This window comes from Magnolia sinica, chromosome 6 (genome assembly GCF_029962835.1).
Source record: "Magnolia sinica isolate HGM2019 chromosome 6, MsV1, whole genome shotgun sequence".
NCBI classification, from domain to species: domain Eukaryota; kingdom Viridiplantae; phylum Streptophyta; class Magnoliopsida; order Magnoliales; family Magnoliaceae; genus Magnolia; species Magnolia sinica.
In genome coordinates, this window is record NC_080578.1 from 2,555,190 (window position 1) to 2,583,059 (window position 27,870).

The window sequence follows — 27,870 nt, forward strand, 5'->3', positions numbered from 1 at the left end:
GGCATAAGGCGTAGAGAAAACAGAAACAAGAGAGCATCTGCCGCAGAAGGCGAAGAAAAAACAGAAAGCAGAGAGCTTTCTGCGGAGTCGAGTCGCGTAAAGAGAAGGCGCAAGATTTCCACGAGTTTCAGCCAAACAAAAGCGTGAGAGAGGATGGGGCCTTTGGTCCTCTATTTATGGAGAACGGGAGCGGATTACGTGTTACGCGTGTAACACGTTACTTTCCCGGGAAGTAAATTGCGTGGTGCGACACACCACCGACCTCAACGGTGTTTTGACGTGGCAAAGTTTTTTTGGCCTCGCAATGATGTATTTGTTATATCCACACCGTCCATACATTTTTATAGACCATTTTATGTTAGCAAGTGCAACATGAGGCGGTTTTAACGATCAAGTGGACCACACCACATAAAGTAGCGGGAACAATGATGAGCATCATTGAAACCCATGGCGCACCTTGATGTTTATTTGCCATGGAACCTGTTTATAGGGTGTTCATGGGGTAACACATACCTGAATTAAGGTAAAACAAAAATATCAGTTTGATTCAAAACTTCCCTGGTCTCAGGAAATTTTTAATGGTTCAATGCCAACTGTTTTACGTGAGATGGTCCACTTGGGGTTTGCATCTGCTTCATTTTGGTTTAATATCTTAAAATTATCTTGCAAAATGGATGGACGGTACGGATATAACAGATACATGGTAGCGAGGCACACTGAGAACACACCACCAAGGTCGGTGTATGTCATACCACGCAACCCCCATCTGTTTCCCTACCGTGGGCCCATCTTCATGTTTGTGTTGTATATCCACGCCGTCCATCAGTATTTCCAGATTATTTTAGCGTATGGTCCCAATAAACAGGCAGATTCAAATCTCAAGTAGCTCACCCATCTCCAGCGCACCAGACGGGTTTACGGTATGGTCCATTAACCGGTGTAGGTAGGCCCCACCCGTGTTATGTACGTGAAATCCACTTCCTACATCAGATGCAGCACAATAAGCCTTATTTGTGATTCAGATGTGCCCTACCGTGATGTATTTTTAAAACAAACACACTGTTAGTCTTGGTTTGCTATGGTGAGGCACTAACCACCCTTTACCCGGTGGTGAAGACTTTGTGGGGTCCACTACGATGGATGTGTTTGATCCATGCTGTCCATCTGTTTTGGCCAATCATCTTAAGACAATAGACTAAAATTGAAGCACATTCAAAACTCAAGTGCACAACACTACAGGAATCAATGGAAATTGAGCGCATGTTGAAAGCTTCTTATCAATTTTTTACGTGGTGTGGTTGACTTGAACTCTGGAGCAGCTTTAATTTTGACTTCATGCCCAAGATGAAGTAGAAAAATCGATGGATTGCGTGGATAAAGTAATTATATATATATCAAGGTGCATCATATAGAGTCTTCACCACCAAAGTAAAGGATGGCCTCACATCATAACCAACGTTTATCTATTACTTCACGGAAAAGTCATTCACGGATGAGGCGGTTCAGCTCAGGTCGGCAGATGAAAAACCAACCCAACCATGATCCCGGGATATAGCAATCCCATGAATCTTTAGACAATTCACTGTCAACACCATCGTTACCTTTAAATCCCATCCAATCCACCCTAATCCGTTCAAATATGCCTGGGACTTGTTTGGTTCAAGTGATTGGAAGGGATGGGGAGGTTTAATCCCAAGATTGGCCGGGCGTGCCAAGCAGACTTGATATAGCAAACCCATGGATCTTAAGACAATCCACTGACAACACCATCATTGCCTTGAAATCCATGCCATCCACTCTAATACCATTCAATCCCGTCCAATCCACCCGTCCAAACGGGCCCTAAAAATAGTGTAAGGGTGACACTTACCTTCTAAACTGTTTCACTCCATATGGGGTCTCCAGTATTATGGATGGGCTTGATTTTTAAGTTACATAGCTTAATTTTAATGTGTCATGACAAATAAGTGGTACAATGGGCCTTAAGAAGTTTTTAAGGCGTTTAATTGCCATTGTTTCCTATGGTGTGGTTCACCCTAGATTTGGATCTGGTTTGTTTTGGGGCCAATGTCCTAAAATAAGCATGCAAAACGGATGGATAGAGTGGAGATATAACACATGCATCAAGTTGGTCTGGGGGGGGGGGGACTTTTTCAGTGAAGTCATCCACTACAACTCTTTCAGGATCACATATTTCCTTGGAATGGCTCACCTGAATTAAAGATTGTGTAGATTTTTAAACCCCACTGTTAAAATAGGGTGACTCACATGATGATTGGGGTGGATTTTACCTAAGGGCAGCCCCACTTTAGCCAGCCACACTTAGTAAGTAGACAAGGCATGCGGACATAATGATTCTCTCATGTAATCAAATCTTAGATATAAATAAGTCTCATGGTAATATCAGTTGATCACTTATTGGCCCGTGCGTTAATTAATGAATCCAAATTTGTACAATTTCCACATATAAATATAAAAATCATGGTGACCACCCTAATGTTTGTATCATATCCATGCTATCCATCTATTATGCAAGGCAGATCTAAAAGCTCAAGTAGACCATATCATAGGAAAGGATGGGAATTGAACTCCTAATGTTGAAAACTTCATCGAGGCCACAAAGGTTTTGGATAAGTTGATATTTATGTATATCATTCATACGTGTTAGTATAATCTTATAAATGGGTTGGATGATACATACACATTCTTGTGTGCCCTACAAAGGTTTCAATTTTGAATGGTGGACGTCATTAACCCATGTTTCCTGTGGTATGGTCCACTTGAGCTTCCAATCTACCTTATTTTTAGACTCATGCCCCATAATGAGATGGTAAAATGGATGGCCAGTGTAAATCACATATATTCATTATGGTGGGAACCGTGAATTTTTAACAATACCCAAGGCCTTTTCGGTTTGATGCTTTTTATGGCACCATTTTCGAGGTATAATTATTAAGATATTTTCTCTAAAACAAACATCCTTTAAAATAATTATGGACTATTTACCCCTATTTACATTTGTAATTTAAAAAAAACAAACATCCCTTAAAAGCCAAATCAAGATATGAGACCTTACACATCCTCGGGCATAAAGATATAAAGTCTATGATTAAGTGATTATAGCTTGGGCCAATGGACTCCCAAACTATTGAATTAAAAATTGCTCCGCTAGTGTAAATGTACAAAGGTTGTATCGGAATCTCATGTCCATGTCACATTCACACTCTGGTATAAGGTAAGGGTTAAAGGCACAACTAACACAAAGCTAGTTCCCAATAGTGGAGACCTTCCATTTTGATCTAAGTTAGTCCATTCTTATACAATGATTGCACATCTCAAAGAGAAATGTCCAGCGACGTGTTCTAAGCATTTGTGCCGATTATGGCTCATTACGACACTAAGATTTATGGAACATAATTCCCCATGTTCGGTGACTACTATGTCGAATCTCAAGTTTTACAGACAAGATGATTTAATACATATGTAACTGTTGTGCAAGGTACCTTAGATTTTGCCAAGTTGTTGGGCATAGATTACAATTTTTTTTTTTGTTTGACCGAGGTCTACTTTGGTCCAACAAAAAATTAGGTGAATTCTATGGTTGCTTATTATGAAGTTTTGGTCGATTTCGGTTCAACTGAAAAACTCATCAGTTTGACTTGGTCCGACTAAATCTATTACTCAAAGTTGTGCGAATCGGGTTATTTAGCCTGATCCGAGATTAGGGCTTTTATTCTATTATAAGTGTTTTCTCTCAGGGCAAGGGTTTGCAAGGTTGGAGGGGTTTCTATCACTTATAAGAGCTTGAAAAGGATTTCTCAAAGGGTTGTGTATAACAAGAGGAGATCGAGTATATCTGTAATCAAATAATGTAAGTCTATAAGCTCTGAGGTTTTGATTATAATTGATATCTCTATCGTTTTGTGCCGTGGTTTTTTTCCAGATGGGTTTTTCACATTAAAATATATTGTGTTTGTAATTCTTTACCTTTGTTTTCATTATTTGTTTTATTATATTGTTTTATCTTTATTTATTGTGCTTCTGTAAAGCGTACGGATTAACAATGATGTTAGATTTAAATGCTAATACCTAGGGTTGATCTGAGTTTGTTGTGGCACGAGTTTACATTGTTGTGGTGTAATAAGGAGCCAGTTACTCCAATATAGTGGTATCAAAGTATTAGGTTGGACGTTCAGGATTTAACAAAGATGTCAGAATCAAAATTCAATATACAAAAATTTGATAGGAAGAATAATTTTAGTTCATGGTAGTGGAATGTCAATGATATTTTAGTTTTATAAGGGTTGAGCAAGGCATTGTTGAAAATAAAACTTAAGAATATGTTGGATGATAACTGAAGCGATCTTAGGAAGAAAGCTATGAGCACCATTCGTCTAATGTCTGTCGAATGAAGTTATGTACAATGTCATGGATGGGGAATCTCCCCTAGAGACGTGGAAGAAGCTAGAAGAATTGTTATGTCCAAGTCCCTACCAAATAAGTTGTTTGTGAAAAATAACTTTTTAGGCTGAAATTGAAGGAACGATTGGATTTCCTTAAGCACATGAACACGTTTTCAAAGGTCCATAAAGAGTTGATAAGGCTTGGAGAGACGGTAAGGAAGAAGATAAAGTGATGCTACTTCCATCATCGTTTCCCCTGTCATACGACTATCTCGTTACTACTCTATTGTATGGGAAAAATAAAGTGAAGCTTGAAGAAATCACTGTGATGCCCATTTTTAACGAGATGAGGACTCTTAAGCGAAAGGGCTAGTTGTAAAAGGCAGTCAAGGATGTGGGTGATCCGTGGAGGAATCTTGATCTGACAAAGCACGGATGCTCTTATTGCAGCATAAAGGGGTACTTCAAGAGAGACTACCAAACACGTAAGGATGGCTTGAAAAGCAAAGAAAAATGGAACATAGGTGAATCAACGAATGTAGTATAAGAAAATCAAAAGAAGACTTCCTCTCAGTCTCTTCAAGTACAAGTTGTTTCTCAGACACTTGTATACTAGATTCAGGATGTTCATATCACATGTGCTCGAATAAGACTTAGTTCGATTTGTATAAGTCATATGATGGTGGAAGTGTTCTTATGGGGAATGATGCGGCATATAAGGCCATTGGAATATGAACCATCACATTAATGATGTTTGACAGAGTCATTTAAACTCTAAGTAATATCAGGCATGTCCTATAACTAAAGAAAAACTTAATATCATTGGGAGTTTTAGATACGAATGAATGTACGTTTACCGTTCATAGCTAAAACACCCCCGATACCACCTGTAACACCTCGAATTTCGAGGGTCGAGTAGATACTCGACTTTTAATATCCTGAGTGCCACTTATGCTTTGCGGAAGTAGGGTTCTATAGTTCATTTTACCTGGCATTTAAGTAATTCATAGAATTAAAATAGACTATGTAACGACCGCCTTATTCAGTCCATCAGACTCTGTGGTACCTGCATCCAATATGAGGTCTGGTTGGTGTTTTAAAACACCATCTCAGAGCGGGAGTGAGTGATCAACTCAGTGGGTTTCATTAGCAATAAGTTACACATGTTATCAATTCCATAAATACAATTAATGAAAAGTAAAGTGAGCATACAGTTCCTAGACACTCTTGTTAATGCACATGTATGGTATTATGATATGATGCATGCCCTCACCATACAACACTCTCTCAAGCGACTTCATCTTACAATCGTAAATAACAAACACTCCCTCAATGTAACCTCGACTGCCGAGTTGCCAACCTAACTAATGCAATGCGTGAATATTCATGTTAGCCGAGTATTTAATTAAGTCTGTTCATTTAGCAAGATTGAGGAAGCTGAAACACCTCCATTTACTCAATAGCCTTACCCATATCACTTAGCTCAGGGCAGCCGTAGCGGATCTGAGCCTGCGATCCTTAATTTAAATTTAGGTATCATCCATTTGTCTCATAAATTAATAATTCAAAGGTTAAGGCATGATACCTAAAGGTTTGAGGATCAACTCGGTATGGGTGGTCACCTAAACACCGAGTATGATCACTCAATTTTGAGGTGCGAGCTTGTCACATAACCAAATCACCATACAGGAAAAAGGGTTCGTCACCCAATTTCATTCATGCCAGAGTCGTTCGAACGGTACTCTTGCATGGAACCATCAGCCGAATAATTTAACGGGTGTCATTCAAACAAAGACCTATCACCTCCTATGCTAGCTGGTCACTACGGGGAGACTCGTCACCCCAGCGTAGGCCGACATCACGGAAACAGTGTCTTATTCCACCATGCCCGGCTCCCGAGACTTGGTTGCTCACTGGTCACTATGGGGAATCTCGTCACCCCAGCGTAAGCCGACAGCTTGAACACGGTGTCCCATTCCACCATGCCCGGCCCATGAGTCTTGGGGATTGTATCATTAATGGTTAATAATGGTCTCTCAAAGGTATGAGGTGCTTCAGATTCAGGCAGGCGTGACCATACATGGTTAACAAATGTGGTTCGTCAGCTAGTGAGCTAATTTGCCCCTGTTCAGGCGAGTTGCGTAACACATGGCATGTGGAGGAGTGTCCCATGTAGTCCAACTATTGTCAGCTATTCGTACTCGAACTAAATGGGTCAGATTGGCCATTGAATAGCCCTACCGATGGGGCTGCCACTACGAGCTTCGATGTTTGCTGGCCAACCCAATAAAGGGGATTTAAATTTGCCTAACAATATAAAGAGGATCACGAATTTCTTCTAAATGTAAAAAATTTAAGCATGCATGTGTATAAGGTTCAACTACTTAATATCATAAGAAATTCATGAACTACTTCTAATTGCAGAAATTTCAAGCATACATGTAAACAATCCACAAGCATTTAACTCAATTTAATTGCATAGGAGACATACGGTACAATTTACCCAAATTTACTTCAGACTTGGGGGTGAACCATGTTCAATTTCACATAATGAGAAGGAAAACAAGGAGAAATGACAACATCATAATGACTTAGTCTAGTTTGATATGGAATTAAGCAACTCTCACTCTAAACATATTTAGGCATATTTATAATGAATTATCTACTAACGAATTCCTTGTAAATCAACATGCAAAGTAAATTTTACACACACAATCATTAATTCTAACCTAGGTTCGATAATTTGTCACCTAAGACTAATGGTCCGCACCTAAGAATGGTTTGACGGCTTACGGAGCCGCTCCCAAGGTATCGGTCCCTCGAGTTGGTGTGTCGGAGTCCTGTGCCGATAAAATTACATGTTAGAAGGCATGCATGTCTTAAGACACCCAAAATTTAGAAAGGGGTTGAGCCAATTACCTTTTTTATGGCTGATGGGCCGCTTCTACGGCAGCAAGGTCGGGGCTTCGATGCGAGTTGTGGTAGGTGAGAGGATTTCTCAAAAATCCAGCTCCTTAATTTGGAACTCTCTCTCTCTCTCTATGTCACGCCCCAAACCCGGGGACGGACAGCTTCCGTGATGCCCCGAATTCGGCACTCGACTTCCATAACCAAGTCCCGAGTTCGGCGCACCACAAGGAAGATTTTTTATTGATTTTTTTATTATTTATGTACATAGTAATACCTGAGCATGAAGATCCATGATCAAACTACCAAGCAACACTCTCCATCATAAGTCCCAATAGTTATAAGTATAATGTTTTACAAAAGATACGTAACGTCAACATTGCCAAATCGAAGAATAGATGCAATGCATCGATAAAGCTAAGTCTTCCAAGCTACTTCAACCCTGAAAAAAAATGGGAAATAGGAGGCTTAGGCAAAAAGCCTAGTGAGTACACACGTGTGTGCAATGTGTCCTACAAGCAGGCAAGATAAATATGCTACAAGGAAATCATACCATAGCCATAACCATATTACATGTATCCGTAATCACATCATCATCATATTGTCATGCCATAATTATACAATATCGAAAATACTGACAAGTCCATGAGTCATACAATATCAGAGTATGCAATATAAATCAGCATGTAAATGAGGAGTTATAAAGAGCCAAATATCAGATGTCGAGGATGCAATGCAATATGTGGTACGAATGAAATGACTATGTTGGAGTGAAGTCGGGATGGTAGTACGTAGTATCGCAGACTATGGGGTCTATCACAATGGACTTCTATCCAAAATAGTCACATACCTAATTTGGATAGTCAGACTCAATGTGGTAAACTCCTTATCTCAGGTTAGTCGCGCGCCCCAACCGAAATCCTGGGCATTGCGAAGGTACACACAACAAATAGTTGCGCACCACCAGCCCGAGTGAATAGTGAATGAATGAGTATGCAACTCCTGCTCAATAAGTCCACATATCAGTACAGTCCATCTCTGGGATCATCACCGGGGTCTAATATGCTCCAAATGACACTGTCTCTCTCCCAGCAGCACAGTCCAAGTGAGCGTAAGAAACCTCACTATCCGCCTGGCCAATAGTCTGCCAATACCTATCCGGCACGTCGATAGCGGACCCATTTACGAGCTGGTCAAACTCAGCCTAGTAATGCCCCCTACCCTTGGGCGGGTAAGGCCACACCCCCTCCCAATCGACCACGATACAGTGGAAGACGCGGCCTCCTGGTATTCGGCACTCGGGAGCTCATGTATCCACTCGGTCTCGACATTGGGGCGTCTCCTGGCCTCGAAGGTTTAGGAATTTTTACCCAGGGACATCTATGACCCCCGTATGCTAGAACCAAATATTTTCGGTGTCCCATCTGGCCATCCACGATATGCCTGTGGAGGCTACGGCCCTGATGTCGCTAGGGCACACAATGCAAGATGCATGAGTCATACAATACAGTCATGCATCAATCCTGCGCATACCATGCACTCATGTGAGATAACCTCCGCCTATCAGGGAGTCTCATAACAATCTGTCTAACGACATATGCAATGGTCAACCACATCTCATAACAAACATGCAGATGATGCGTATGGGCATGTATGATAATGCTGTGCTGTCACATACTCATAATCAGTATCAATAACCGGCCTCAACAATCGGCTTCAACAATGTGGACATTTAACCAACATTGTCCCCAAGGAATGGCCCACATAAATATCAATACATACATCATGGTGAAATCACACCACATCGGTCCTCAGATACATCGCTTTGGGTCTCACACAAGGGCCGCACATTCATCGCATTGGGCCTCACTCATGGGCCGCATATACATCACATTGGGCCGTATCATATATGCACTACATATCGCAATGGGCCTTGGCTCATGGGCCATGAATACACCACATCAGGCTTCACGACCCATGAGCTTCAAATACACAATAGGTGGGCCCTACACATGGGCCTCAAATACATCACAATGAGCCTCATCATATGGGCCAGAAATATATCTCAATGGGCCTTGCCCATAGGCCACGAATACATGGCTACACTAATTATGATAAGTCTTATACTACAACCACTTCACACGTCACATAGTTAATGGCTCATATTTGGTGCTACATAGTTAAGGGCCAAGAGCCACGTTTCATCGTACCATTTACGGTTTAGTGATCACAGCGTATAGAATCCAGGACCTTAATAGCATTAGCTTGGGTAATATAACTCTACATCACATTCGGTTAGTGTACAACTTAGTTATATGTGATTCAAGTGGCGGTATCTATATCGATAAGCACAAACCTACGTCATTGAATGACCATCAATGCCACTTGATTTCATACGGTTAGGTGGCCTTGTACGTATTTCACATTCATACAATTAGATGACTACGTATACTACATATACTCCACCATTGCCTATGATTAGGTGGCTATATATACATCAAATACCTACATGATTAATGGACCAAATAGATATATCACACCCTCACACCACTAGAGTCTACATATTTGTTATAATTAAACATGTTTAAGGGTTTAGACACAAGTCACATGATCCTATTACTTAGGGCCGTACTTTAGCCAAAGTGCCAAGTGATCAAGGGCTGTCCACGATCAACCCATTTAAGGGATTAACCATCATTACTTCAAAAATTACAATACCAGTTCGTCATATGTTTAACACATGGAGATTACAAATTCTTGTCGAAGAGACTTAATGGTTGGCCCAAGGCTACCGCTGATGGGCCCACATGGCATTCACTTAAAATGGGCCTTAACATTCTTGGACCCACAAATAAATGAAATTTACAATGAGTTCTATATGGTGGAACTCATGGGGCTTTCTCATGAGGTTAGGTCATATGTGACTCACTTAAGACTTAGGTCTACTTTGATTTTAGTACAAACCCTAAAATGATATGAGGAAGTGGATGGTCCGCGTAGATTAAATAGATACACCATGGTGGCCTTAGGTTGGATTCAATAGTTAAGTCCTTATTCTCACAGCCTTGTATTGTGTGGTCCAATTCAGGTTGGATTGACTGATCTTTGGGACAATGCCCTAGAGGGGACCCGGTACATGGGCTAGATGTGTTGAATATTTAATGCATCATCAGGATGGCCCATAATAAATTTTTTGTGATGAGAGTTCAATTTACATTATTTCATAATGAATGACTATCTAATCATTGGATGAGCCTGAGTCTTGGTAACATACCGTCAAAGGGGTTGATAAAATAAATAAACGATGAGGATCTTGAATATAAATCATGTCATAACCATGGTGGATTAAGTGGCATAACACCTACATCAAAGTGGGCCATACCACACACAAGTTGAGAGGGTTACCCTCCCTTAAATATTCATAATTATTTGTTGGGCCCGCAGAGGTGTGGTTCATAAATCCAGCCCATCCATTATGTATGTCCCACTTGGTTGAAAGGTCAGACCAAGTTTCAGATACATCCAAATTTCAGGTGGACCTAACACATGATTTTACATGCTCGAGCTTCGAGTTGTACGAATGGTTCAAGGAGATCAAAGTTACATGTGTGCTACAGTGATGTATTTATTATACCTACACCGTTCATCTATTTTTAGAGATCATTTTAGAAAATTATCCAAAAATGAATCATAACCAAAAATTATCTGGACCTCTCCTCAATTAGCAATTAGGATAATGATTTCACTGTTAAACCATTCATCGGGCCCACCATAACATTTATTTCCCACCCAATCTGTTCATGAGGTCATAGAGACCTGAATTAAGGGGAAAGACAAATTTTATATTGGTTCAAAACTTCTAACCCAAAAAGGGTTCCAATGGTAAATGTTCAATCCTTGCTCCTTTTGTCGTGTGACCCACTTGATAGTTAGATCTATCTTATTTTTCTTTCAAGCCTTAGGTCAAGCTCACCAAATGGATGGATGGTTTAGATATAACATATACCACATGATCAGACCCATAAATTTGTTGATTTATTCAGCTTTATAAATTTATTTTTATTTTTATTTTATTGTTTTGATGGTGTGGGCCACCTAAGTTCCATGTATGGCTGAAATTTGGAGGTGGCCCATTTTTAAACGGGACCCATCAAATGCATGGTACTGATGTTCGACATGCATCAACGTGGGGCCTGTGATGGGGCCCGCTTTCCTCCAGCGTCAGCAGCAGACGCTGCTTGCTGCAGCGTCATCCAGACGCTGACGGCATATATATTATTATTATTTTTTTTTTCAAATATGGGGCCCACAACAGGACGATCCAGTCCGACTGTTGTGTGTGTCCCTCGTGGTTGATGGGTCAGTCCAAGTTTCAGATGCATCCAAATTTCAGGTGGGGCCGAGCAAGTGCTTTTATATGTTTTAGCTATGTCTGCATATTATTTTAGATGGTGTGGGCCACCTAAGTTCTTTGTACGGTTGATTTTTGGCATGACCCATTTTTAAGAGGGGACCCATCAAATTCACGGTGCTGATGTTCGACATACATCAAGCTAGGGCCTGTGGTGGGGCCACCTCTTTCCAGCGTCAAGAGAGACGCTGCATTCAATGTTGTTTTATTTATTTATTTTTTGTTTCTCATATATGGGGCCCACAACAGGACAATCCAATCCATCTGTTGTGTGTGTCCCACGTGATGGAGCGTCCAATCCAAGTTTCAAATGCATAAAAATTTTAATTGGGCCCCAGCAAGTACTTTTATATGTTTTAGTATGTCTTCACATGATTTTTGATGGTGTGGCCTACCAGAGAAATGGATTGGCTTCATTTTTTGGCTCAACGCCTAAAATGATCTAAAAAATTGAATGGACGACGTGGATTTAATACATACATCATGGGTGGGGCCCATTGTGGACCCACACCTCTTCCCTTCTTTTTCTTTCAAACGGCGGGACGCCTGCCTTCTTTTCTTTTTTTTCCCTTTAGTGCATATGCACGTGTGCATGTGTGAGCGTGTGGCTAACCAAATTGCCATATTTGAACAGTTTGGATGGCTGTAACATTCTGGTGGGGCCCACTATCAATGGGTCCCACATAAAGCCTATAATAAATTATTATTTATTATTATTATTTTTTCTCCCATGCATCCATATCATTAATCACATCCTTATCATCATATCATCACAAGTATTAATTATTATTATTTATATGTACTCTCTTATGTATCCACACCATTGATCACATCATTATTCTCAAATCATTTCCACTAATAATCATACAAATAATTAAAAAAAACAAACAAACCAAGAGTGGAGTGGGTGTACTCACCTTGATGAATTAGATGGATGGTTGAGATGGATGGAAGGGATGGAATTGATGGTTGAGATGGATGGAAGGTATGGGATTGATGGAGTTGATGGCCCACCAAGATCACTCCTCTCTCTCTCTCATGGAAAAATGATGAAATGCTAAGGGATGGAGGGGTATTTATAAAGAATGGATAAAATTTTAGTTAAGTTAAGCTAATGTGATTAATATTAGTTTAGGCTAGGATTATGGTACTTAATTCATGATTTGTAATTAATGGTGGATTAAAGGAGCATGGGATGGCATGGTGTGGTGATGTCATGCATAGTGTATGGCATGGAGAAAGGTTGACTTTTCATGCACATGAGAGAGAAGAGGTATGGGTATGTGACATCACACACATGGGTAGAGATTCTCTCACCCACGTGTGCATGTACATGTGTGCATGACATGTGTTATGCACATGTGTGGAATAAAATACATGGTGTCATGCGCACATGATACACTTATTATTCTTCACGGCGTATCTCACTAACGGAGTATCATACCGACGCACGGGTGGTACCTCCACGATCGCGGCGATGGGGCGGTCGATATGAGATAGGTTTCAAGGTCTTAGGATTCCGGTCAGTTGGGTGTGTACTATGAATGATCAATCCATGTCTAGCTAAGGGCTCCAATCATCATAAGCATGGAAAATAGTACTGAATGGACCAGGTGTTACACTCTACTCTCTCCTCTCTCTCCTTTTTGCAACAAAATTCATATGAGAGTGAAGGAGAGAGATTTTAGACTTTATAAAGTCTGAAATTTTAATCTAAATGACCCTAAGAGTTCTTATTCCAACATGCATACCCCTAGTGGGTTGATTTTAGGTCCCTAGGGCCATTTCAGTGGCCCCCTGGCCTATCTTCGCTATGGAATAAGTGTCCCATAGTCAGATGAAGGGTTGTTCCAAGTTTGGTCGTAAATGGATGAGTCAATTAATCACAAGGGCCGAATTTACGATCAACGATCACCGATGTTCGATCAGGGCCCCTATTATACAGATATGAGTAGGAAAATATCATTAACTCATGCCTCAAGTTTGGTTGCGCTCTAACGGTCAAAAAGTCATAACTTCACGAAAAGAGCGGAAGGTCTATTTCACTTAAGTTTTTAGATTCTAGCATAGGGGATTCGCGCGTTTCAAGCACTTGGCTTCATGCCTAAGTTGTGTAGTTTTGGGTATTATCTTAATTCGCCACCAACGATGGATGTCAAGCCCAATGAGTATAATTTCGAAGCTAGTGGGCCACTAACAATCGGTTTGGAGCTTGTTCAGATAATTGAGGCATTTTTCGAATGAATTGGGTAGGAAAATTTCTTAAGCACAGTCGTTAGGGTTTAGATTAATTAAGTTCACAGTGTAGCCATTTTGAAATTAACGAAAATGGTCATTTGGTCATGATCACTCTAGATCGTTGGTTCTTAGGCTAAATGAGTAATCGGGTTGATTTGGTCCATTAGTTAAGATCCAGGTCATAGCTAACTCGGCTTTGAGTAGGTCTTTAATTTAGTTACGATTGTCATGATTAGTAAGCGATGTGTCGGTTAGATTTTGGGCCCTAGATGAACAAATCATGTAGCTAAACTCGATGTTTAAGTGATCGGTCGGATTCGTTGGTTTTTTACACTTAATCAATCTTATCTGTACGATTCTTTATCGGTACCGGCCACATATAGACTTACTTCGAGTGTCAAGGGTCAGTAAGTAACGACGTGACTAGTTATATAAAAAAAATTTAAGGATTTTTAGCAATCTAAAATAGTAAAAATTTAGGGTGTTACAATAGCAGTGTATTAAAGGTCACCAGAGGTGCAATCATTTTAATGAAAAGACATAAGGTTAGAAATTTATACAAGTTAGTCGAAAGTATAGTTATGGTTGAGGTCGCTACCACCTCACATGTAAAATCTGGCACATATGACATTAATATGTGGCATCTGTGGTTAGGGCATATGAATGAGAGGGGCTTGATGAAACTCCACAAACAGAAACTATTAAAGGGAGTTAAGGCATGCAATGTGGATTTCTGTGAGCATTGCATCTTAGGCAAGCAGTGCAGGATAAGGTCTAAAATTACTACACACACTAGTGGTGGGGTACTCGATTATATACATTTCGATATTTGGAGGCTAGTGACAGTATCGTCTAAGGGATGGGCATGATACTTTGTAACATTTATAGATGACTACTCGAAGAAGGTTTAGGTCTACTTAATGAAGTACAAATATGAGATATTCGTAAGGTTCAAGTAATGGAATGCAGAAGTAGAGAAGCAAACGGAGAGCAGTTTAAGTGTCTCAAGTTAGACATTGGTATGGAGTATAAAGAGACAAATTTCATGAAATTATACAAGAATCAATGTATCACAAGGCACTTCTCAACTTCAAGAACTCCACAACAAAATGGGGTAATAGAAAAAATAAACAGAATGTGCATGGTTACATGCGGGGCTACCTAAGAACTTCTTGGCTTAAGCGGTGAATATGGAATATTACATTATAAATTGGTCACCATTTACAACACTTGACTCCAAAGTTCTAGAGGAAGTATGGATAGGTAAGAATGTTGATTACTCAGAATTGAGAATCTTCGGGTGTCCAGCATATGTCCACGTGTAGTGGACAGATGTTGAATTTGGATCCCAAATCTAGGAAGTGTATCTTTCTCGGGGTATAAGAAATGTGTCAAGGACTATAAGCTTTGGGATGCTAGCTCTTAGACATGTGGTCATTAGTAGAGATATTATATTCGATGAGGCATCAAATGTTAAAGGCCAACAAGGATGCTACAATGAAGTCAGAAAATAATAGCGAGACCAAGAAATTGTCAGTGCAGGTGGAGCTATTGGAGTATGTTGTTGAAGGTGAAAATCAATAGGATACTCATGAAAGTATAGCCATGAAAAGGGAGAAAAGAACTATTAGAGCCCCAGTTCGATTTAAGTTTGAGGACATGGTCTCTTTTGCATTGTTTACAGGGGGGTGAAGATACATTCGCATCTTAAGAGGCAAAATCTGAAAAAGATGACAATAAATCGATGACAGCCATGATGGAATAGATGAATTCTCTACACTGAAATCAGACATGGGAGTTGGTGGAACTTCATAAGAGTCAGCGGGCTATATGGTGTAAATGGGTCTACAGGGAGAAGGAAGCATTAACAAAAAATGAATGTGAAATATATAAGGTAAGGCTCATAGCAAATGGGTTCTCACAAAGAGAATGAGTGCATTACAATGAAATTTTCTCTTCGGTCGTGAAACATACCTTAATTAGGGTACTACTAGTAATGTTAGCAGAATATAATTTGAAATTGAAAAAGCTCATTGTGAAGATGACATTCCTTCATGGAAACTTAGAGGAATTCATTTACATGAGGCAACTTGAAGGATTCAAGGATCTTTGTAAAAAAGGCCACATGTGTAGGCTGAAGAAGTTGTTGTATGGGCCTAAGCAGTAGTACAAGCGATTCAATTCTTACATGGTAGAGATTTAGGATAACATGTATGAGTACAATTGTTGCATTTACTATAGGATACTTGAGGATGGGTCCTATGTTCTATTGATGGTTTATGTAGATGATATATTGATTGCTGCAAAAGACGATAAAGAAATAATTTTACATAAGTCTTTATTAAGCAAAGAGTTTGGCATAAAGAATTTGGGCATTGCAAAGAATATCATAAGCATGGAGATAAGCACAGACAAAGTTTGGAAAGTTGTGTCTTTCTCATAAGGGTTATGTGCAAAATGTTCTATAGAGGTTTCATATGTAAGGTGTTAAGCCAGTTAGCACACCTCTAATAGGTCATTTTAATTTGTCAGTCATGTCATGCCCAAGTATAGAAGAAGAGCTTTTATAAATGTCACGTGTGACGTACGTGGTGCAGTTAAGAGTCTAATGTCTGTAATGGTTTACATGAGATCGAATATCTCATATGCAATCATTGTGGTTAGCAAATATATAATAAATCCAGGGAATCAACATTTAAATATTGTTAAGTAGATTCTCAGGTATCTCAGGGGCATAGTTGACACTGTGATCATGTTTAGGGGGCGTGGAGATTCAGTTGGAGTTGTAGGCTACATAGATTTAGATTACGAGAAGGTCCACTATGGGATATATATGTTTTCACATTAAGCCAGCATACCGACATGTTGGAGACCTATGCTACAGTCTACGTTAATATTGTCTATAGTTGATGCGAAATATATGATTGCGATGAAAGTGTTACAAGAGACATTGTGGTTGAAATGTCTAATAGGAGAACTCGAGTTAAACTAAGAGGTGATTCAGTTACACTAGATATATAGGGGTGCACATCGAACCGGTAGAACCGTGGAACCGGACCAGAACCAATTTCGAGAATCGTTGCATGCGGATCGATTCTGGTTTAAGGCCCTGTAGAACCGAACTGAACCGTGGATCCGAACCGTGGATCCGACCATTGGATTCGAACCTTTGATCTAAATATAACTTTAAAAAAAACTCTAATCTAATCTCTCTCGCCCAATTGCTGCCACCCCTGCCTGCCCCTGCCATCTCTCTCGTCGACTGCCGCCCCTGCCCCTGCCCTGCCTCTGCGGCTCTCTCTCTCTCTCTCTCTCTAGCCGTCTCTAAATCTGGGTTCTGTTTTTTAAGGGATGGCGGATTCAAAGGAGTTTGCTGGGCAGCTTTTAGATGCATTGGGGAGGCGTCGCAACTTGGACACTGCAGATGGTATATCAATGGATGAATTGAAGGAGTTTTGGGAAGATATGACAGATCAAAATTTCGATTCTCAGTTTCAGATATTCTTTGACATGTAAGATTCTCTGAATCTTCCCTTCTTTGAGAAATTGAATACGTGGGATGACCTGAGTGACCTCCTGTAATTCTTTAGGTGCAACAAGAACGACAATGGGAAGCTTTCAGAGGACGAGGTGAAGGAGGTGTGATTGAAACTGCCGCGATTTTGTATTTTCTTTCCTCATGTTTCCAGTTTCTTGGAAATGATAGGGATGGGTATCCTGAACTGTAGGTATTTGTGCTGAGTGCATCTGCGAACAAGCTTGCGAAGCTCAAGGAAAATGTTGCAGCCTACGCGACTCTGATAATGGAAGAGCTTGACCCTGATCACTTGGGTTACATAGAGGTGGGTATTCTGGAATTTTATTTCTTTTGATCCGTGTGCACCCCTATCGACAGTCGGCGAGAGAGAGGGCAGAGATTGGTGTTCATGATAGAAAAGGGCTAGATTTTTAAAAGCCCAGAACCGTGGAACCAATCCGGAACCGAACCGTTTTTCACGGTACAGTTCTGGTTCGGTTCTAGGGTGCTAACGGTTCAGCTCCAATTCCAAAAATCCTAGAACCATTACGAACGGTTTGGTTCCGATTTCACCCCAGAACCGGACCGAACTGACCCGTGTGCACCCCTACTAGGATAGTCAGAGTCCTATTCATCCGATGATGAATCAGGCATATCACGCATGAACCAAGTACAACGACACGCGGTTCTACAAGATATGAGAGCTCATTACTTCATGAGAGATTTTGTTTCAGAAGATTCCCACAAATGAGAATGATGCGGACATATTGACAAAGGCAGTGACCACGGAGAAGTTCAAGCATTACTTGGCTTGATCAATCTCACTATCCATTAATAAGATTGGGCACCCATTGCATGATAGTGCGAATGAAAATGCGTGCGGTCTACACTTAAGGTGAAGGTTGCATAAGAAGTCTTCAACGTGACTTGGCAGAATACAAGCTAATGTGGAAATTATTGTGCATGGTACCTTGGATTTTGCTAATCTATTGTGCAGAGATTGTAATTTTTTATTCGACCAAGGTCTACTTCGGCCTGACCAAAAATAAAGTGAATTCGATGGTTGCTCATTGTGAAGTTTTGGTCGATTCGGTTCAACCAGAAAACTCATCAGTTTGACTCGGTTCAACCAAATGTCATGTTTGGTGCAACCAAATATGTTACGTAAAGTTGTGTGAATCGGGCTATTTAAGCCTACTCTGGTATTAAGGCATGTATCCAATTGCAAGCATTCTCTCTAAGGGCAAGAGTTTGTGAGGTGAGAGGGGTTTCCATCACTTGTAAGGGCTTGTGAAAGATTTTTGGAGGGACTGCATATAGTAATGGGAGATCGTGTATATCTGTAATCGAAGAAGGTGAGTTCGTAAACTACAAAGTTTTGATTGTAGTTGAGATCTCTATCGCTTTGTGTCATTTTTTTTTCCCGCAAGGGCTTTTCACGTTAAAATATCGTCTGTTTGTTATTGTTTGTTTTTTATTTCATTATATGTTCTATCTTTGTTTATTGTGTTTCTGCAATGCGTACGAATTCATAATGGTGTTAAATCAGAATACTAATACCTAAAGTTATTTCAGATTTATTGTAACTCAGGTTTACATTGTTACAGTGTGATAAGGAGCCAATTACTCAAACAATAAATCATATGATACTTAATTTAAGTCAACGCCATATATAGTAAAAAGCTTATCAAATATGTCTAAAAAGATTTATAATCATCGAGATCAACAAATGAGATGAAACCATCACATTCATATAGTCAACGAAGATGGGCTCACATTAATTTTTTTAAGCATAACACCACCAGGCCTAACATGAGTTAAAATATCCAGTAGATACCGTAGATTTCTCACCAACATTATAATAGCCCCACCCAGACCATAAGAAACTTATGCGAATGAGGTTCGCAGGCAATACACGTCACGTTTGCAAGCAGTCCACGTCCCACTTGCAGATGGAACTAAATTACCTGGGCCCTGTTCACAGTAAGTTGCTATGCTGGAAAGCTATATAATCCACAAAAATTCACATGAGAAATCCACTCTGGCCAACTGTTTCTCAAGACCGCAACAAGGCAATGGTAAAAATAAGATAAAATCAGGTGATCCAAAATAAAGGTTAGCCCGGTGAGAGAGAGTGGAGATTCAACACCAGCCACCCAAAACTTGCAGGCGGAAATTCAGGATCATGATGATATTTGTGCCTATAATTAGGGGTGTACATGAACCGGGCTAGCCCGGTTAACTCGCTCGACTCGGCCCGACCCGGAACTAAGTTCAGTCCGGGATGGGCCATTTTCTTTAGCTCGAAACTGAGTTCGGGCCGAGTTTGAACAGGTCTCAGTTTGGCCCGACTCGATCCGAAACTGGACTCAACCTGGCCCGACTCGACCATTTATATATATATATATATATATAATATTCTTAAATCCTTAGCCTAACCATTTGAACTTGCCAAAGGCCTTTTCGTGAACTTGTTGTAAGGTCCGAAACTGACCCGAACTCGCTCAATTACTGACCGGGCCGAGTTCAGGCTGGATATGTTGGCCCGGTGACTGGGCCGAGTCGGGTTCAGGCTGGGTTTGACTGGTGACCGGGCCGGGCCGGGTTCAGCCCAGTTCGACTTAGTTCGGCCCGATGTACACCCCTACCTATAATTATCCCAGTGGCGATCACATTATGAACGGTTTGGATGGTATACGAACATCATGTCTGCTTTAGTAATGTTTACATTTCTATTCTCTTTGTTTCCTATTGTGTGGCCCACCTTAATTTTGGATTGGATTGATCTATCGTAGTGTGAGCTTGGGAAACTGATGGATGCTGTGGTTTTTCTGTGGGAATCTCTGTGGCCCCACATAGTTTCTGACCAAAGGCCAAAGGGGAAGCGGATTGGCTGGTGTACCTTACATCAGCCATATAGCTGTTGTATTGACATCAGCAGATCATGAGGTATGTGTTATATCCAAGCCGTCCATTCATTTGGCGAGCTTGTCTTAAGGCTTGAGACTAAAAATAAGACAGATCTAATTATCAAGTAGACCACACTACAAAAAGCAATAAGTGATTGAACTTCTACCATTGAAACCTTTTTTGGGGTCACAAAAGTTTTGGATCAATATGAAATTTGTTTTTCCTCTTTCATTCCGGTCTTTGTGACCTTATGAACCGATTGGATGGAAAATAAACGTTAAGGTGGGCCCTATGAATTGTTTAACAGTGAAAATCATTATCTCTGCTGCAATTTGTAGCGTAGTATAGATGATCTTTGGATATAAATTTTTTTTTTATAATGCTTTAAAATGACTTATAAAAATAGATGAACAGTGTAAATATGATAAATACATCACTGTGGGGGCCATGTAACTGAGATCTCATTTAAACCGTTCGTACAATGGAGATCGAGGAGCGTAAGTGCTCATCTTTGCACCTGCTTCCGACCGAAGGGAGGTTTCAGCTTTTAATCAGGTTAATATCTGTGCTTTCGGTTCATTTCAATATAAATGATGTTATTAACGGTATGGATGGCATATAAACAAGACTGTCGACATTAGGGATGTTTCGACGGTAAGAATTTTTCTACCCACTTTTTCCTTTAATGCGGTCCACTGGAGTCTTGGATCTTCTCATTTTTTGTTTTTACTCTTAAAATGAGCTCATAAAATAGATGGACGGGAAAGATTTATCACAAACATCACGGTGGGTCCCACGTAGGTTTACTGCGCAGGAACTGACTGCGATAGCCTTTTGCAGGAAATCCGCATCCACTTCCACGTGGCGGAGGCAACTTCGCGTCGTTTCGTGCAGCGTAAGAAAGTATCTCTGTTCGCAAGGACACGTTAAAATGCATGAAGCATTAAATGTCAGTTTAATGAAAAGCTTAGTTGCATTAAAATGCGCAAAGCATTAACTGCCAATTGCATTAAATGCAAAAGTCATGGTCGGTGTGACTTATTTGATTGTCGGATAAGTTTTGTTGTGATGCCTTAAAATAATCTAAGAGAAGGGATTTACAGTTCGGATGTACAGATACATCCCGGTGAGTGGGGCTACCATTATATATTTGTCTTATCCATGCCGTCCATCCGTTTTATCAGCTTAATTAAGGACACATCAAAAGCTCAGGTAGATTACACTACCGGAAATGGTGAGACAGTGACCTACGCGGTTTAAATCTTCTTCGGAGCTTACAGTGATGTTTATTTGTCATCAAACATCTTCGTTAATTTCACACGGACGCGAATGAGCAGAAAATAGTAAATACCAATTTGATCCAAAACTTCAATGGCCTTCCAGAAGTTTTCAACTGTAGGTATTCGATTGCCTATTTTTTGTGGTACGGTCAGCTTAGTTTTGGATGTGATTTAATTTTTGTATTACATCCTAAAATGATCCGATGAAACGGATGGACGGCGTGGATGATAAACATCGATCACGGTGGTACCGTAATGAGTTACTCAGTACGCAATCCAGCGTGGACAGCAAAATCGGTACCTCCTTTCGACACATCGGCGTGACACCTCGTATTACTTCTGACAACAAAGGAAAGAAAGAAAAGCAAAGCAAAGCAAAACAAAGCAAAGAAGCAGAGATCTTCCCAAAAAAGAAGAAGCCGATCTTCATTTGCAGAGAGAGATTGATGGAGAGGAAGGAGATTGTGGTCTGCATCTGTGTGGGTTTTCTTGGGATGTTAGCTGCTGCTTTGGGCTTTGCTGCAGAGGCCAAAAGAATAAAGGTTAACTACAAATCTCTCTTCTTTCCAGAGTTTTCTTTAGGATGAGATTTTTTTTTTTTTTCAATTTAGATAACCCTTTTCTAGAAATGGGTGTACTTCCAGAAGGATTGCCTCTTTTTTTTTTCTTCTTCTTTTCTTTCTTTTTCACTGAATTCTTCTTTGTTTTTTATTTGGTTCTTGGAGTTTTGGTTAGAATCTTAGCAATACTGCTTCAATAAGAGATATTATGGCTCTTATTATGATTTAGGTTCTTTGTTTAGTTAAGTTTTTTAACAGGTTTGAAGGCATTGGCTTTTTTTTTTGTTTTTTTGAAGAAAATGTAGCATTATTGAATTTTCACATGACCTTACTGGACATACTTCTATTGGTTTTTTCATTTCCCCCCCTCTTTTGTATAGATGTTGTTTTGTAGTTGCCATTTTGCCTTGTAAGATTTGCTCTGTTGTTTGGATAGTAGTCTTTATGATAGCCAACTTGCCATGTAAGGTTTGCTTGCTCGATTCGCCTAGGAACCGATAATTGGTCATCCTGAATACGATCTCACGATTATCATGCTTCATTACACGTCTTCCTTTCGAGTTTCTTTCCATGTCTCAGCAATTGATTTTGCAAATAAATGAGGTTTTGTCGCTTTGTTATGGTTGCTTTTATTCGATCCGAGTTGTTTTGTGTTTTCCAATCACTTGCAAGCAATAGTTTGAATTAGATCAATTGCATGTGTTGGGAATTTAATAGAATCAAATTGGTAGAAGTTATCTTATGGTAATTGGTGAATAACATAACTTTTGATCAAAGCTGATTGACAAACCTCACCTATATGGGTTGGAAGCTCCCAATGTTTATTAGATCTCAATTGTCAATCCACAGCGTTCATTTTGTGGGACAAGGCAATGTATTCAGAGTACAAACTCAACCATGCAATGTGCGCATCGGGTCCTTTGGCCTAGGCCCCTGCTGAACAGTTCTTATTGCTTGTGTTATTGTAATGGGTTTGGTTTTAGCCCCATGGACTTGGGCTGCTTTGTATTGGGCTTTCTCTCTCTTGTTTTTTCTATGGATAAAGAGGTGTATGGGAGAAAACTCCATACATCTGATTTCTCACCAATATCACTTGTGTTGTGCGTTCAGACTCGCATCTGATAACCATGGCAAGTGGGCTAGGACCACTGTCCATGTTAAGGGTCTTAGGTATCTAGTTCAGTATTGGAGTCAAAGATGTGGTTGCTTGTGTGTCTGGGAGTTCTAATCTGGTAAGTGTTCCCTAGCCCTTCTTTAATATAAAGTATTTGGTGTTTCTGAAGGTGCTATTGCTCTCTGGCTGTAATTGTAGATAGAATGTCACATGCAACCATAACAAAATATGAGCAAAGAGAAAAACTTTAATACTCTCACTGAGTGTGATGGATGATATGCAGGCACTTAGAAATTAATTAGAAATGGCACAAACAGCATACAAGTAATTCAATTATATTGTCCAATTTATGGATCCTAGTTTAGATGTATCATGAACCAAAAATTACAGTTATTTGATTATTTGGCTATAGGATTGGTGGACATTTATTGGGGGTTGCGGTACAAGAAATACCCAACAGTCCTATTTCAATATGCAAGCATCCACGAATCAGTGGTTAGGATTGTCCAACCAATCTGATTTGGAACTGGGACTTAGTGATATTGGGTTCCACTATTTAGTTGGTTTAATTTTTGTAAGTATATAACATGTGCACAATTTCTGAGTGCTTGCATATCAAATGTCATGCTCTGCTAGAGTGTCAAATAGCTCCCCACGAGCAAATACTACATGCTGCTTGGAAAAATAAATAAATAATCAACTGCTCAGTTCTTGGTGTATTCTGAAGTCCCTATCTGGCTATCTCTTCTTGTGGTTTATGATTGTGGATTCCTTTGTGAATTAGGTTTTCCACCCATCTATGCTCTCTTTAATTTGTGGAGGGGTACCTTTTATGTTCCTTTTTCTTTCTTTTATCTTCTTTTCATTCTTAATGCCATTGTTCTCTCTTCTTGGACCCTCTTGGTGGCACATGATAATGCATTTGAACTGGACGTGGATTACATACTGACTCTGCCAGTAGTGATGTCACTAGTGGACAGTGCTTTGTGGGCCGCACCATGATGTATGTGTTTTATCCATGCTGCCCTTCCATTTTGGATCATTATTTTAGGGCATGAGCCCAAAGATGATGCAGATCCAAATCTCAGGTGGACCACACCACAGGAAAGCAGTGGTGATTGAACGCCCGCTGTTAAAAACTTCGTAGGGCCCACTGTGATGTTTATTTGCCATCCAACCTGTTTTAAGTTAAGTTCTGTTACAATCAGTTTTAGGTGATAATTCCTCCATCTTTTTTAATTTTAATTTTAATTTTTATCCATGACTTATTTTTTTGGGTTCGAGCATGATCTCTTCTCATCATTGCAGGTTTCCGATGTTCAATCGACTAGTAGTGGTGTATGTACATACCCAAGGAGCCCAGCTTTAGCTCTTGGGCTAACCGCAGGAGTTGCTCTTGTATTAGCTCAAGCAATTCTCAACACTGCAGCTGGGTGCATCTGTTGCAAGAAACAACCACACTTTTCTCGTTCCAAGCGGATAATATCCTTGAGCTGTTTTGTTGTTTCCTGGTAATCAGTCTCTATCCTGGGAGTTGATATTTTTATAGATGATAGCTTCTTGGTAACTATTGGTAATCAGCCCAGAATCCTATTCTCGCTGCACATATAGCAATACATGGGATCTGGGCTGTTTGTGAGGTAAGCCCCGGATTGTATGTTTTGTGCTCTGGAAATCAGGCCAATCTTGCCATCAGGTGAGTCAAGCATGTATGGAAAAATGGAGTGGTCGGAAAGAACAAATACTAATGGTCCATGTTTGATCTAAACATAGATGCCAGCTAATGGTTGCAAATACAATGTGGAGCCCACCTGATGAAATGCGTGAGATCCACACATAAGTTTGATAATCTGAATCCTGCAAATGCCTTAGAATTTTCCATGTGTTCCTTGGAGTGGTGGTTATTTCTGTTCAACTACTTCCATGGATATATATCACAGACCTCTTTTCTGCAGATTTACTCTGTGAATGCTGCTGTCGTGCAGGGTAGCGTTCGTAATAGCATTTCTCCTGCTGCTGACCGGCACTGTACTGAACGACGAACATGGTGAAGGAGGGATGTACTTTGATGACTACTGTTATGTGGTCAAGGGCGGTGTCTTTTCGGGAGGAGCAATCTTGTCCCTAGCAAGCTTGTCTTTAGGAATCTTCTATTACGTCACTCTATCATCAGCTAAGAACACACATTCTTGGGGCCCCCACCACAATCAAGGCATCATGCTGGCACAGCCTCAGTTCCCGCCCGGGAGCATGCAACCAGTTTTCATGCCCGAAGACACGTACAACAGGCAGCAAATTCCTTGATGGCTTCCCCTCTTTCCAGGTTTGGTTTTGGAGTATGGCCATTGAATCTCTATGTACTTGGTCTTTGTGAGATCAGTTGAACTTTTCTCTGCGCAGCTTGAAGAGCTGGAGAGTGATGCAAGGGATATTACTGTGTATCAGAAACAGATGATATTTATTCGGTAAGGACACTGTCGAGTGTATTCAGATACTCTGTAAATTTCACTTCAATGATACAAAAGATGAATTGTGAATTGCCCTTCTTTGGGGCATTGCTCTATACTCAGTCTCGTACCCGATTTTGATGCAGTGCTCTTTTGACATGGAGCTTGTTCTCTGTTGCATTTGTGTTTTTGTTTACTTTGGTGGTGATTTATTTCTGAAGGGAGCTGCTATTTACACCCTCTCTGACTGCTAAATATACCCAACATTTCTAATTTTGCTTTGGGGTGTGTTTGGTTGCACCAAATATCATGATTAATCAGTCTAATTCGGTAGCAAATTTCATGATATTTCATGAACTTGGGTGCAACTTAACAAACCCTTTCGCTTGTTCGGCTTTTTCATACTTTTTTGTACATCTGTTACAGACAGGTCCCACTACTTGGATACACTAACTGCTCATAGGAAATGCCTGATGGACTCACATATTCCTATTTCCACTGATTTATGTTGCATTTTGGATGCGGCTGCCAACAGCATGAATCGAGTTTTGAGTGACGGAACTTGCATTAAGTATGGTGGGCAAGTTTGTGTTATGTTTCTACTCCAAGAGTACATTTCGATGAACTAAGGAATTGAATTGCAATGGTTCTGATCATGCAATTGTTTTTCTTTCTTTTTAATCTAAGGACCCAAATTGCTATTACCGTTGAAAGCTCTGTAGCTTAAGAAGGATTCACCAGAGGGCGATTCCACTTCTACTGTTTCTTATGGTGTGGCCCACTTGGTGTTTGGATAGCTCATGTCATAACATGAATGGCAGAAACAGATGGACGGAGTAGATATAAGATGAACATCACGGTGGGGCCCACATAGCTTGGGGTTATATAGCCTTACAGGATTCCTGTAACCCCATGTCAGAGAAAGGACATGGATTGCCTTCCACCCATATATTTGTGAGAAATTCATCACTCAAGTGAGCCACACAATAGGAAATATCCTATTGGGGATTGAACATTCATAGTAGAAACGTTTATGGGGCAGACATGAGCCAAAAAAATGAGATAGATCCAAAACTCGAGTGGGCCACATGATAGGAAATACCGAAATAGTGGGGATTGAACATTCCCCGTTGAAACATACATGGACCACAAAAGCATTAGATGATGCTAATATTTTTAATATTTTCCATTCATCTTAGTGGGAATGGTAGCGGATTAAGTGCGACCCCGGATCCACCGAGGACCCGAGGTTGGTGGATCCCTTCCTGTGAGGCCCACCATGATGTATGTGCCTTAAATGACACCGTGCATTTGTTTTGACATATCATTTTAGTACATCATCCCAAAAATGAAGCAGATCCAAATCTCAGGTGAACCATAACACAGGAAAAAGTGGTGATTGACTATTAAAACTTCTTATGGGCGACGAGTTTTGGATCAAGCTGTAGTCCCTTCATCTAGGTCTTTGTGACCTTTTCAACAGGTTGGATGGAAAATAAACATTTGGGTGACCACAAGGAATTTTTAGTGGTAGATATTCAATCACCACTGTTTCTGTGGTATGGTCAAATTAAGATTTGGATCTCTTTCATTTTTGGGATTGCACCCTAAAATGAGCTTAAAAAATGGATGGACTGCGTGGATGTAAGGAACATACATCAAGGGGGCCCCCATAAAAGGGACCCAGTGTGAATGACCTTATTAACGGTTTGGATGACATATAAACTTCACGGTCGAATTAAGATGGTTTCAACTGTGGACATATTTATCTTCACCGTTTCCTATTGTTGGGTCCACCTTAGTTTTGGATTTAATTGATTATTGGAATCCTGTCCTTTTGTGAGCCTGAGAAACTGATGGACGGAGTACATTTAATCTGATTGGCCCACGTATTCACGACCAAAGGAACTTCGAGGGGGAGGCAATTAGCGTTGGACGTGGACTGGGTACTACCAGCCACAGGAACGGATAGAGGCTACGAGGGGCCACCTTGATGTATGGGATTTATCCACAACATCCATCCATTTTGCCATATCATTTCGAGGTACAGGTCCAAGAGTAAGGAGATCCAAGCTCAACCATG

The 27,870-nt window shown here is 40.3% G+C and overlaps 1 protein-coding gene across 2 annotated transcripts; it reads left to right on the plus strand.

Annotated features, from left to right (window-relative positions):
- The first annotated feature begins 21,977 nt into the window (after nucleotides 1-21,977).
- Nucleotides 21,978-25,903, plus strand: LOC131247938 (protein VASCULATURE COMPLEXITY AND CONNECTIVITY-like). 2 transcript variants are annotated; one of them, XM_058247910.1, is made up of 4 exons: nucleotides 21,978-22,208; nucleotides 24,649-24,851; nucleotides 25,326-25,663; nucleotides 25,741-25,903. In XM_058247910.1, the coding sequence occupies exons 1-3, from the start codon at nucleotides 22,113-22,115 to the stop codon at nucleotides 25,642-25,644; spliced, it is 618 nt and encodes a 205-aa protein (XP_058103893.1). In that variant the 5' UTR covers nucleotides 21,978-22,112; the 3' UTR covers nucleotides 25,645-25,663; nucleotides 25,741-25,903. The 2 variants fall into 2 exon arrangements, with proteins under 2 accessions (XP_058103893.1, XP_058103892.1); XM_058247909.1 differs by having other exon boundaries at nucleotides 25,326-25,903.
- The last annotated feature ends 1,967 nt before the right edge of the window (nucleotides 25,904-27,870 follow it).